At 42.5% G+C, this 14,903-nt stretch overlaps 1 protein-coding gene across 3 annotated transcripts in view; it reads left to right on the top strand.

The window, feature by feature from the left end:
- Nucleotides 1-14,903, top strand: part of slc39a10 (solute carrier family 39 member 10) — a 112,067-nt gene that overhangs the window by 10,706 nt on the left and 86,458 nt on the right. For 2 of the 3 annotated variants that reach the window (XM_084310356.1, XM_084310357.1), the window contains one exon: nt 9,490-10,698. In XM_084310356.1, the coding sequence (XP_084166482.1) occupies nt 9,490-10,698 (1,209 nt within the window). Of the gene's footprint in view, nt 1-8,284; nt 8,365-9,489; nt 10,699-14,903 lie in introns of those variants that run through there. The other variant, XM_084310358.1, reaches the window with a different exon arrangement.

Here is a 14,903-nt window from a genome sequence, read left to right as displayed (position 1 = left end):
GTGCATGAGCGTGGCCGTGGAGCGTAGAACTTAATGGTATTTATCAACACGGAGTGTGCGTACGACCCGTGTACGCATGTGTGATAAATCCAGATTTTTCTGTGCGTACACACATTCTAAATTCTGTGCTTAAGGGGAGACACTACAGGTGAATAGGGTAAAATAATTAACTAATAGATATCACAATGAAACTTCCCCAGTTGATTACTTATATTAAGACAAGACTGTTTTGTATTACAAGTTTTCTGAAATTGTATGTTTAAATATGCAAATGAGGCATTATCTACTTAAATATGCACTAATTTGCATATAATTCCAGGACAGAAATCTGAACATTGGATAAAGCCATTTTCAAAATTATAGTTTCATTTTGTTGACATATTAGAGCCAAAGGTTATTACAGAGGGGATTTTGGATATCTCTTTTTATCACTCCATAAATCAGAAAATACTCCATTCAGTAAATTTTTATGGTAAAATTCCATATTTCGCCATGTTTTTAGGAATGAAATGTGATATAAATCAGGGTATGAATGCGATATCAACAAACCCTTCTGTAAATACCTTCAGAACATAGATATGAATAGAACTGGAAGGTTTGGTGTATGTGAGTGCTACTGCAGTGGAGATTTCTGGCTCAGAGTATGAGGAAAAACTCTTAAAACTCATTTTTGGGAAAACGCCTTCAAAGTTCTGTATTGTAAAATGCCATACTTTTTTTTTTAAACAGATATTTGCAAACACAAAACCTAATCAAACCATTAGTAATAGACAACCTAAACACATGCCTGATAACTGAATAATAATAATGATGTTATTGAACTGAACAGAACTACACACAGGCTACAAACAGTGTAGTACAGTGTAGTACCCCCTAATAGGCAAAAAATATTTGAATAGATATCACTATGAAACTGTCCCAGTTTGTTATGTACATATAAACTAAGAAAAAATATATTGCAAGTTTTCTGAAATGTATGTTTATATATGCAAATGAGGCACTTCCCCATTAAATATGTGGACATTTATGGATGCAATAAGGCAAAATGAAGTAAAATAAACAAACTAAATGTGTGTTATTGACATTTTATTGTCACTAGTTTCATAGAAGACATGTTTAGGAAGCAAAATATAACAATCTCAAAATCAACAAAAAAAAGTATATTTGCCTATTCACCTGCAGTGTCTCGCCTTAAGAACGGAAATAGAACACTTTCTAAGAATTGTTGATAAAGAGGCCCTGGTGTCTGCAGTAGTGGTGGAAAATCCGGTTATTTTTAACACTTTCCCCGCCAATCACGTTGTACGACGTGTTTCAAGTTCATGCGAATTCTGCCAATCCACGGCGTACGACGTTATTGAGATCATATTTCATATTTTCGCCATGGTATTCATATTTCCCTCACGGAGCCTGGTCTGATGCTGTGTGCGCCGGCACAACTCTGCAACTCTTCAATACTGCCCCCTGGTGGATGATCGGCGAGTTGCCAAACCGGAAATGGCCGGTTGGATATCGGTGCGTCTCCTAAATGCGTCCGGCCACTCGCATATCGTTGCAGGACTCTAGCCACACACCGTGGATATGGATCGCTGCCATAACTCAATAATCGACATGATTTGGGCGTGTATTGTTATTATACAAACCGGAAATGGATCGACTCGATCCCCATCAAATAACTGGGATCTTTTTGCTCCAGTCTCATCGCCCAACGGTAAGAGGAGGCTGACGTTACTTTCAGCCTGTTTGTTTATTATTATCCATGCAAACTGCTCGGATCTATATATCACCCATACTACATAAAGCATTTAACGACGATCACGGAATTATAAACGACCCCCTCCATCCATCCGCGCATGATCAGTCAACGTTTAGGATAATGTACAGTTGACATTTTTAATATAGCGTGGATCGGCAACAAACTGCATTTGATGATCTATATATGCATTTATGCCTATATCTCACGTTCTAGGAATTACTGCAGAAAACGATAAAAACATATTTATATTCTAGACAGTATTTTCGTATGAATGTGCGAATTAAAAAGTAAAACGTTCCTACATCCTGAACGATAGATAATCGATGTTGAATGGGCCATAGTAATGTCAATTTAGCAATACAATTTAAAAAGTTATAGCCCTGCAAAGAAGGTGAACATCTCCATAGACTTACAGTACTGGCGAGAATGGTATAAGATGCTGAAAGTGCGTGGCAGGGAATGTGTTAAGGATCCGGGTTAGTGTGAGTCACTCACTGAAGTGATCCGGTTCATGTGAGTCACTCGAGTCACTCCTCTCCTCCTTTATTTTGTGCTGCACCTTTATTTTGAAAGCCACGGAGGTTTCCTTAATTTTCAGCGGCAACAAGATTACATAAAAGTCTGCGGTGCTTCTGTTGAACTAACAGGAGATCGCTAACCCTGATCTTTGAACAAATCTGAGTCCGAGCCACTTCTGGCGAGTCCCGGAAGTGGAGATCACAATAAAGGTGTTATAGCATGCGGGTTAAGCGATCATTATATGATATTCTGTACTCGCAAAAAGCTAAAACAAAAGGCCGGCTGTCACAAAACAGTCACATCTAGGGACTTCAAAACCTAATCTAGCGAGGCCTTTAACCAAGAACTGGAGAGCCTAGACTGGTCAGATGAGCTAAATTTTTTTATTTATTTTTTAATCTTTTTCTCCGCCTGATTTTCTATGCTTTTCTCCCCATCCCAATTTAGTCGTTATGCCAATTCCCCCCCTCCCCTACCTGGTCGTTGTGGGCATGTTCCCCCTACTGGTCGGTACAAGGGAACCCTGAAGTCTACCACATGCTTCCTCCGACACATGCGGAGACAGCCAGCGGCTCTCTTTTCACCTGGCAACGAGGACTCTCATTCGTGAAGTGTAACGCGTGGGAGGTCACGCTGCCTTCACCACTTCCTGCCTTTCGCTGAGCAGGCGCCCAGACCTGACCTGACCAGACCTGACGCTGTCCACAACGCCAGATTACCACCCACGACTTCCCTCCCGCTAACTCAGCCAAACGAGTTAGTATGATGATCAGACCAAGCCGCAGGCAATGCTGACTCCGGGAGTCGAGACCGCAGCCTCTTGCATTGGTGACAAGCGCAATCTCCGCTACGCCACCCCGACCGCCCAGTGGTACACAAGTTGAAGAAACATGGCTTGGATTCAAAACCAAATTCTCAACAATACTAAACAACATGGCCCCCCTAAGAACCACCAGGGTTAAAAATCGCGCTGAGCCATGGATGCACGCAGAAATACTGACCGTTATGAAAACCAGAGGCAAAAAAGGCTCTGAACTTCATAAAAGTCAGTCAAAGCTTGCCAAAAGCTCAAACAGTGATCTCCAAGCCCATGTGGCTGAACTTAACCCTTTCAGTGCCACAGACGACATATCTCGTTTTATTAGCCCCCCCACTGAGTGCCCACGACGACGAATATAGTTTTATTGTTTTATTAGCGATCTGAAATCATATTTCATCAACGAGTCTCCCGTTGGTACAACAGCCCCTACAGGAGCTCAGAATGGAAAAAAGCGCCCCCTATCGTCTATCCCTGTGTAACTGCAGGTCAGTCGCTTAGACTGACCTGGGATCTGTAGATATGTAGAGGCGGAGCCAACTTGTTCCTTGTGCTCGCAAGAAGTCTGATCAACATGGAAGTCATCGCGGGACGGGATAATCAGCCTGGAATATATATTCCAATAATCAATCAATAAGTGTGATCGATATTTGGAATGGTGATCAGGAATTGGAATAATCTTTTTGGAGAACATCTGATCTGAGGTAAGGAATCTATTTTACCAGTCTTGGGATAATCAGAGTTGTATTCGCTGAGATCTCAGCGTTTGCCCTATGTGTGATGTGTGTGTGTGCGCGATCGCTGATGAGGAAATAAGAGAATCGATGTTTCAGCGTCCATAGCGTGCATACGTACACATATACTATTGATAATCTAGCGTTTATTTGAAAACTATTCATAAATAGGCCGAAAAATTACAACATTTTTGTGTATTCTAGAATATTCCAGTAAATGTCTTTTATTATGGAATCTTTATATTTTCCTTGAAAACGAGGGCTTTTCAAAATGCTATAAAACGAAAATGAACCGATAAAAAAACAATCCGCTTCGACAATGTTGACTGCAAACGAGTCATTGATAAAGCAACGGGCAGATTAGACACATAGCCATAATTTAAAACATAGATTAGGCGTTTTTAACGCTAACATTGAAGTGGATGGTGGCATTCAACGGGTAAATCAAGGTTAAGCAAGGGCTCTGAAAGTGTTAAACAGCAAAGAAACAGACTAAGAAACGATGTAAACACAGTGATCAAATCTGCTAAAAAAATTTCATCAATGACAAAACGGAGGAAAACAAAAACAAACCCTGTGAACTTAAAAAATTACTCAACAACCAACTAGGCTGCAGTAAAAAACTAAACTAGATTTACAAACATAGACATAAAGACAGAAAACACTCATCACAGGCAAGCTGGATGTGGCCAATTACTTAAACATTTTCTTTACAAACATAGCCACAACACTGGTTAATAAACTACCCTCCCACTCAGGGCATTTTGGGGTAGAACACATCATAGCCTCTACAAAAACCTAGGGGTACGCAAAGACGACTTCAAACTTGAAATGATAACAACAGATGAAGTACTAAGAAAACTGAGCGGCCTCCAACCTAACAAGGCCACTGGCCATGACAATATCCCCTCCAAATTCCTCAGAGACTCTGCAGCCGCCATGACCCCAGTCATCACCCACATAATAAACCTCTCCATAAAACAGGGATACATCCCCAAAGACTTCAAAATTGTGAGAGTGACCCCCCTGCACAAAAAAGCAGCAAATTAGACCCAGGCAACTACCGCCCTGTTTCTATTCTTGCCTCCATTTCGAAAGTCATGGAAAGAATAGTCTACGAACAAGTCATAAAGTACCTTGTGGAAAAAACCCTAATCTAAGAATTTCAATCTGGCTTCAGAACATCCCACTCCACTGACTCATGCCTTCTCTATTTGAACGACCACAAACAAGAAATGAACGCCGGCAAATACTGCGGCATGGTCATGCTGGACCTCCAAAAGGCTTTCGACACTGTCAATCACTCCATTCTGATTGACAAACTAAGATAGTTCATCAGTGAGCTGGATGCAATCCTACCTGGAGGGGAGAGAACAGATGGTGGAGGTAAACGGTACACTATCGCCCCCCCCCCCCCCCCCCTCCCTATGAGCTGTGGTGTTCCACAAGGAAGCATACTAGGGCCGCTACTGTTCCTAATTTATGCAAATGACATGTCATCAGCTTGTGACTGCAACTTGTTCCTGTTCGCGGACCCTGCTGGTCTCTGACAAGAACAAGTTACAGGTTGAAAAAGCCCTCAGCTCTGAACTCGGCAGCATCTGCACCTGACTCGCTGATAACAAACTATCATTACACCTGGGTAAAACGGAGTCCATTCTCTTTGGATCAAATAACAAACTCAGCAAGGCCAATGGCTTCTCTGTTACAGTGGGTGACAATATTGTCACAAGGAAAGATGAAATTACATACCTGGGTTCCATCCTCATTCAAGGGTACTACGACTATGCTTGCACCTCATGGTACCAAAGCACCTCAAAGGCACTAAAAACAAGATTACAAACATCACAAAACAAACTGGTCAGACTACTGCTCGACCTTACTCCTAAAACCCACCTCACCCCTGCCCATTTTGACAGCCTAGGATGGCTTAGAGTAGACGACAGAGTACAGCAACTTGCAATGGGCCTGGTCTACAAGATACACTACACCACTAAGGTACCCATGTACATGTCGAAATACTTCCCAAAGGTCAGTGAATACCACGACCACAAGACCAGAGGGAGTTCCACAAATCATGTCCAACCCAGATTTGGCTCAAACAAGGGACTAAACACATTTCGCAATTATGCCACAACAATGTGGAACGCCCTACCCACAGCCGTAAAATAATGCGAATCCCTACCCACCTCCAAAACCGCTCTAAAAAAGCACCTACAGGAGGCAGCAATTCGAAACTGGCCCCGGTAAATGTCCAAACCCCCCCTCACCCCCCCCCCCCCCCCAATGTATAGTTTCCTCCCCCTCAAATGTATATATTCTCTTTTAGAAACTCTGTCTGTAAATAAACAGTATTGTATATTTGTATATCTTGCATGTCATAAATGTCTGGATGTGACAGTACTGTATATCTGTATGTCGTGTAGGGATGGGTACCGAATTCAGTACTTTTAAAGGTACTTACCGAAACACGTCGGTACTACCGAGTATCGAGTCACGTGAGATACTGTTTAAAATAAAAAATTAAAATATGATTATTATTATTATTATTTTTTACACCTTTTAATTTTAATTTTTAAACTTTTATTTTCATGTCAGTGTTCACACGCACAATATACGCTTACCTAGGATTTTACTTGATTCAACAACAAAGCAGTCGGGGCAATGGCAAGCCGAAAACGGTCGAAAATGTGGTTATTTGAAGTTTGGATTTTTTTCTTTTTTACAACTGAGGTAGGTAGATTACATTTTTAGAGACTAAAGTACAGAAAAAAGGTACCGTTGGGTACCGGTATCGGTTCAAATGTGAACGGTACCCATCCCTAATGTCGTGTATGTCATAAATGTTATGAATTGAAAATGGGGGACCCTGATGTAAACAAGACGAAAGTCTTTCTCTGGTCTGCATCCCCTTACAATTGTGTGTATTGAGCCATACTGTATTGTACCCATTCTGCAATCTGTTAATACAATTTTCAATCAATCAATCAATCGCTAACCCGAATCTTTGAATGAATCTGTGTCCGAACCATTTCCGGCGAGTCCACTAACAGGAGATCACTAACCCGAATCTTTGAACTAATCTGTGTCCGAACCATTTCCGGCGAGTCCACTAACAGGAGATCGCTAACCCGAATCTTTGAACGCATCTGAGTCTCTGAGAGTCCGCAGTCTTTCCGTTTCAGAATCATGAAATATTAACTAAATTAAGATAGACGGACAATATAATATAATTATGAAATAGAAATAGGCCACAGGGCTGTACAACTGTACAATAAAAAGGTGGAATTAAATAAAATGGGATATAAACTAAATTAAATAGAAGCACAATAGAATAATTATCATATAGTTGGTTATAAGTATATATATATATATATATATTTAAATAATAAAAAGAAATAGGCCAGGGCTGTGCAAGATGTGGTGAAGTATATACACTAACTGTTAATTAGAATAAAAATAACAATACAGTGGGATGAGATATATATAGCAGGGCATTTTGTGTGTGTGTGTACTTAGCAGGCAGCACTGCAGCAGCCAGCCAGTCAGAGGCAGTCAGAGGACTTGTGGATAATGGAGACCTCGGACTTGTGATTCCTGATTCAGTACAAAGATTTGGATCTTTAACCCGGATGAGTCAGGAACCGCCCAGCACTAGTCTGGAGTCAGTGTAGAAGTAACTACTACTATGTCTGCACATAGGGCTCAGGGGCATACTGAGTATGACGGTATACCGCCATGGATCCATGCAAAGATATGGATATTTACTATACTGTGTCGTCCACAATATATACATACTGTAAACAATATACATACAAAGTATTTGTTTCATCAAAAGAAAATTCCTTGTTGCAGTATTACAAAAGAAATTATAAATAAAATACCATTTTGAATGAAACATAAAAAATATATCTGTATTTGTACTTGAAAACTAAATTCCGTCAAATACCGCTATACCATCAAAACTAAGAACAAGCAGGAGGGGTGCTCCAGTAGCACACCATGTTACCGCGCTCGCGCGGGACTCCGTGCTGCGTCACGGATCTGGTTGACTCCGAGTTCGATTCCCGGACCCGCCGTCATTTGCCGAATGCCCCCCCCTGCTCTCTCTCCCGTTTCACCCTGCAACTGTCGGTCATGCTTGACCAGGAAAGCGATAAACGCTAAAAAATAATAATAAAAAAAAAAAAAGAACAAGCAGGAAACCATGCAGAACCACGGCGCTGCCTGCACATGCGTCCAAAAACATTTCCTTGCCAGATCGTAGGTGAGTGATCCCAATTTGTGATGCATATAGCCCACGGCGGCAGTCCTGCCCACTGTGGGAAAAATATTGTGAAATTATATTTTGTCCATATCCCCAAACACATCCTCACAGTGTAGCATTTCCCCTCTGTTAACCCCGCCCCCACCCCTCCTCTCCCAGCCAGCCACAGGCTGCTCAGGAGACCGTATGAAGATCATTTGACTGAAATGATGTTGTTCCTTCCGACTTGATAGACGGAGGGAAAAAACAAGCTTCTTCTTACACAATAGAGGTATTGCATTGAATGTTTGTGTAGCTGTCTCTCTTCCAACATGGCTGCCTACAACCACTGGAAACTACTTTTGAAAGAAAAAGGTCTAGTTAGTATAGCATAGGTAAACACTGATACTACTGTTCCACTGGGACTTGCTTACAAGATCCAGCAATATGACATCATATTATTACATTTCTGTTTATGTATTTCTCATGAAATACATCTCATATTTATCAACACATAGCAACTGTGGACAAATGGGCATTCTAAACATTCCATTCAAGGCCTCCATTCTCACCATGTGGAGAGATTTTTGTTCAGGCTACCACTGTACTGACAGGATTCTTTGTCTAGCTTTAAAAAAAATTATGAGGTCTGACAATGTGAAATGGAGTGAGTAGCTTGGTTACTGTCTGATAATGTGAAATGGAGTGAGTAGCTTGGTTACTGTCTGATAATGTGAAATGGAGTGAGTAGCTTGGTTACTGTCTGATAATGTGAAATGGAGTGAGTAGCTTGGTTACTGTCTGATAATGTGAAATGGAGTGAGTAGCTTGGTTACTGTCTGATAATGTGAAATGGAGTGAGTAGCTTGGTTACTGTCTGATAATGTGAAATGGAGTGAGTAGCTTGGTTACTGTCTGATAATGTGAAATGGAGTGAGTAGCTTGGTTAATGTCTGATCATGTGAAATGGAGTGAGTAGCTTGGTTACTGTCTGATAATGTGAAATGGAGTGAGTAGCTTGGTTACTGTCTGATAATGTGAAATGGAGTGAGTAGCTTGGTTACTGTCTGATAATGTGAAATAGAGTGAGTAGCTTGGTTACTGTCTGATAATGTGAAATGGAGTGAGTAGCTTGGTTACTGTCTGATAATGTGAAATGGAGTGAGTAGCTTGGTTACTGTCTGATAATGTGAAATGGAGTGAGTAGCTTGGTTACTGTCTGATAATGTGAAATGGAGTGAGTAGCTTGGTTACTGTCTGATAATGTGAAATGGAGTGAGTAGCTTGGTTAATGTCTGATAATGTGAAATGGAGTGAGTAGCTTGGTTAATGTCTGATAATGTGAAATGGAGTGAGTAGCTTGGTTAATGTTTGGATGATGTATGATGTATGATGTGTGCTGCCTCTGTGTCCACAGGGGGCCAGAAGTGAGGAGACGATGCGAGTCCATGTGCACACCAGGTTCTGCTTCCTGTGTGTGCTCACCTTCCTGTTCCACCAGTGCAGCCACTGCCATGATGACCATCCACACGATCGGCATCACCACGGCGACCATGATCAAGCACACAACGACCTACAGATCTCCCAGGCTCCGTATATGAAAGGAGCCACTCTGTCCCCAGGGTCCAAGAGCGCCCCGGGTGATTCACTAGAGGTGGAACAGCAATTCTACATTCAGCAGCTGTTTAGGCGCTATGGTCAGAAGGACTGGCTGGATTTCCACGACTTCCAGAGCCTGCTGCTCAGCCTGGGCCTGGGCGAGATCAAGATGGTGGGCCTGGAGCATGAAGAGCTTGGCCATGATCATGTAGCCCACCTGGACCTACTGGACGTGCAGGAGGGGCTTCACTCTCATTTGCCCACCCACGAGGACCACGAACACGGACATGGGCATCCGCACCAGAGGCCCAACTCTCACCACCAGCACCACCACCATCCACACACAGAACAAAGTCCCACGCATTGCAGCCATCAGGCTACCGATGCCAGTCCGACTATTGACAGTGGTCCATTGAAGGAGCACGACCATAAACATGATCATGATCATAAACATGATCATGATCATGACCATGCACATGATGCAGACCATAAACATGATCGAATACAGGAACAAGACATTGACAATGCACATGAGGAAGAGCACAATCATGAGCAAGACCAGCGGGACCTCCCCTCTCACCCGCATGACAACCATGAACATGATCATCCCCATCAAACCAAGACCAGCACAGACATTCCCCCCATGCACCCAGAGCAGACGCCCTCGGCACCTGCAGAGCCCTCACAGATCCCCCTTGAGCAGCAAGCTGAGGCAGCAGCAGCACCTGCCCCGGACGATCCCTCTGTCGCCCCTACGCCACCCACAAACTCCAGGCCCAAGAGGCCTAGGAAACCGGGCAGGGGTCAAAGAGGCCGAAACAAGACCCCCTCTCCTCTCTCACCTCCTTCGCCTGTGGAACATGACTACAGCGCTCATGACCACAAACAGGAACACAGTCATGACCATTATCACGGCCACGATCACGGCCATTCCCATAAGGATAAAAGAGAGGCCCCGGGAGGGCCCTTGTCCCCCACCCTGCCGGCCCCCCTCCTGCGTGTTCACCCTGAACACCAACACGAAGAGGTAGGATTTGATATGAATTCATTCTTGCATTGAGGGGTAGACCCTCAATTTCAATGGTGTGGAGAACAAACAAGAAAACAGATCGTCAAAGAAACAAGAAAAAATAAAGGTTAATAATCAGGCGCAGAAGCACTTAAAACTCTGCTTTAAAATGCCTTACAGTTAAAAATGTATCCAGTTTTAATGTGCGCTGCCAGGCCTTTTAGAGTTGCATTATGGAAGAGTGGCACGCTGTGTTTAAAAACGGCAGATAAGAGAAAATGGTATCAAAAAAACTAATTTAGGTAACTGGGCACTATTTTACATGTGTGTTGTTCACATCTTATGTTCTAGAAATGAGACCACCATATAATTTTATGGATTTTGTGCCCAAACAGAAGAGTTTGCATGTACAATTTCACTGTGTTTCATGCATCTCTTTTCAACCCAATTCAGTTCAACTCCGAGATTTAGCTAAAGAAGCAATCCTTTTTTCATGTAAAAGTTACATAGAGCAGGTTTAAACTTATTGTTTTGCTTTTTAAGAAGGCTATTTGATTGATCCCCTCAGTCCACCCTGAAGGGGCTCCCCTCAGTGCTTTGGTTGTTGAAATGTTGAAAACAGGTTGTTAGTAGGGATGCACTAATATATCTGGAGACGATCTGCATCAGCTGATATGATCGGTATCAGTCCCAGTAAATTTTTATGGACAATATTTGGCTGATTTGTAGAATTGGCTAAATATTCCACTGCTTTTCAGTTGTACGGTAATGTTTCAGTAGGGAAGATTTCAATGACCCGGACAAATGGGATACATTCTGGTAAAATATTATCTGTGTTTATTGAGCTTATTGCAATAACGTTATACCTAATGCTTAACACTTGAGTGCCAAAAACGACTTAAGTCGTTTCTGGGTCGTTTTTCCTTTTTTTCGATATTTTTATTCATTATCCATCAAGGGAGCCTGTTGTTACCATAGGGAATGAGTCTGAGGTCGCCAAAGTGCAATACCGGCCGCATCCAGCTAGACGGCGGTATCGAGCACCCTTGGAAACCTTGTATCTTTGCCTGTGCAACGATCTAATGGGTCCGGGTCAGGTTTTTTTTTGTTGCTCAAGCTGAGTGGTTATAACGGTCGGATTGAGAACAATCAAAAAATTCTTGACCGGAAGAAAGTCACGGTCAAAATTACCATAGTATTGTATCCATAGCTATAATATAGAATATAGTTATAGCTCTACAAACAAGGTGACAGACTCCTATCTTTTAAAGCGTGGCAGTGAATATATGGGGCCCGAAAAAGGCGTGGCACCCAAAGTGTTAATACTTATTGACAATCAAAGTTACCATTTGTAATAATTAATGTTACATTACCTCCAATCTGTCTGCATTGCAGCAGCTCTCTTTACTCATGGAAGGGCATATTTCTTGAGGAAAACATTTTGTACAGCCAGGATGTATTTGGGTCAATGTAGCACAACAACACCTAGCAAGAACTTCAGCATGTCCGTCTGTATCAATAGTAATAATTAACGTTACATTACCTCCATGCTGTCCACACTGCAACAGCTCTTTCCGTGCATGGAAGGGCAGATTTCCTGAGGAACATTTATTTTACAGCCAGGATGTCTTGAGTATTTGGGGCAATGTAGCGTGTCCGTATCAATAGTCTATGAACGCGGGGCGGCCGGTTAGCGCAGCGGACTAAGCATCTGTCTACCACCACAGAGACAGTGGGATCGAATCCAGCTGTGGTACCTCCGGCTTGGTCGACCGTCCATACTGACACAATTGGCAGTGTCAGTGGGTGGGAAGCCGGTGAGGGTGGGTCCTGGTCGTTGTAAACAGCGACTCCTACAGTTCGGTCCGGGCGCCTGCACAGCGAGGGAAGGACCAGGGGGAGGTAGTGTGACCTTCCACACGTTACACTCTCCCAGTGAGAGTCCGCGCTGCCAGGTGAAAAGAAGCGGTGGGCTGGCTAAACATGTGTCGGAGGAAGCATGTGATCGTCTCCGCCCTCCCAGACCAACGGTAAGGGGTAGAGTGCTCAAAATAATAATAAAATAGGCTATGAACGCTACGCAAAGTAGGCAACATGTTGTTGGCACAATTTGGAAATGCACTAACATGAGCCATTGTTTGTATATTTTCGATAACGCTATGGTAGCTGTATCCCAATGCAACAAACGTTTTGTGGTAACGTTACTCCATAGAATCCACATTTGTTTTCCTAAACACACACAGACACTCATGAATCCAGTTGCATCACAAGGTAAACACACACGCCTCACTGGATTTCAGAGCAAGACTTCTGTTTGAGCTAGATTTCTGTTTCAGTGGCAAAAACAAGCCCTTTCTATTGGATGTACGTTACTTGGGAACCAAATAAAAATAAGAGGTAATTATTTTCACAGGACATTATGACCTGGAGAGATTTAAATATGTCGGACATCAACTGATTTTCCTGGTAAAAAAAAATGTAATTACTGGAAACGGAAACCCTGGCGGACCACGGGCGCCACCAATGGAAGAAGGCCTTGCCAGAAACAATCGGGTATTCAATGGCAATATAAGAGGAAATACCACAACCATCTTTTTCTGTATTCATGTTTGTGAATAAATGTTTTGCAATTTGAGTAATGAATACTGGACAAAGTCTTGGACCCAGATTAATCAAATTTAGCATTAGCATTTGTTAACACTTTAACTGCCGGGAAACGCTTTACAGCGTCATTCCCGGCCATGCTCAAGTTGCCGAAGGACGCTTTACAGCGTCTTTAATATCAATATTTCAAAAATCTGTGATCGGATTCATATTTCCCCTCCGCTGGCCTGAGATCCACCAGGAGGACCCACTGAGCTCTCTGGCGGTTCAGGAGCGCCATCTGGTGGCCGATCGGCGCAATCGCCAAACAGGAAGTGCTATGGAGGTTGTGCTGGTCGGCCATATTACTTCCGGGCACTCGGTTTGGCTGCCGGCACTCTGGCTCGTCACAATATAATAGCGATCCATTGCCAATAACTCGATAAACAACATGATTTGGACGTATATAGTATTATACAAGCTGGAAATGGTTCATCAGGATAAACAAACCATAATCGAAAACGGTCTACACCACGCTGATCGTCCAACGGCGCGAGGAAGATCCGGTGAGATTCAGCGTTATTCTTGAACATGTTCCATATAAACTGTTATGATGAACACATGACCCACACTAGACAAATGATATAACGCTGCCCATGGAATTATAAACGATCCCCCGCCCATCCGGTCATCATCAGATCATACGTAGATCATTCTAGAAGTACGTCCAATTGAAATTTTTTATATCGCCCCGATTGCCATCAAACTGTATTTCATCATCAATATAATGCATTTGGGGCTATAGATCACGTTCTGGAGAAAGCTGCAGAAAGAGATGAAAACATACTTATACATTAGACCATACTTTACTATGAATATGTGAATGAAAAAGTTTAACGTTGCTACACAATGAACAATACATATAGGACTTTGAATGGGCCCTAATAATGGCAATGTAGCAATAGAATTTTAAAAGTTATAGCCATGCAAAGAAGGGGTACTTATCCATAGACAAATAGAGCTGGCAACCCATGGTATAGCATGAATTTAACCTCCGGCACCCATAGTGTTTTAATAATGCTAAAGACAGTTGTGTGTAAAATTTTATGGAATACCTGACGATAATTTTCTTAAAGAACCCCTTCACTCAAAAACATGTTTTTCTACAGTTAACTCCTCTTGGAGGCATGATTTTGATATTGTTAGTTGTGCAAAATGTGTCACCAGAGCGCTCTTTTGTTCTACTGGAGGGGGCGGGGCTTCTCTGGACTTCCTCAAACGCAAAAGTCCTGTGAACCTATCATGGTCACTATCACCCAGCTCAGTCGTTTATTGAAAATGTTTGGTGGTAAACCCATACCAAACTAATTGTTATTCAACATACATTTTTAAAGTGTTAAAAACACATGTGGAGGGGATCTTTAACACTTTGAATGCCCAGCAGGGGGCGCACATTTAGTGCTTGAATGCCCACCATCCGCTTCAATGTTAACGTTAATATCGCCTAATCTATGTTTTAAATTATGGCTATGTGTCTAATCTGCCCGTCGCATTATCAATGACCCATTTCCAGTCAACATTGTCGAAGCGGATTGTTTTTTTATCGGTTCATTTCTGTTTTATAGCATTTTGAAAAGCCC

Source organism: Notolepis coatsorum (genome assembly GCF_963971535.1).
Source record: "Notolepis coatsorum genome assembly, chromosome: 3".
Classification (NCBI taxonomy): domain Eukaryota; kingdom Metazoa; phylum Chordata; class Actinopteri; order Aulopiformes; family Paralepididae; genus Notolepis; species Notolepis coatsorum.
The sequence above is the reverse complement of the archived record's forward strand: the minus strand, read 5'-3'. Positions and strand labels throughout refer to the sequence as shown.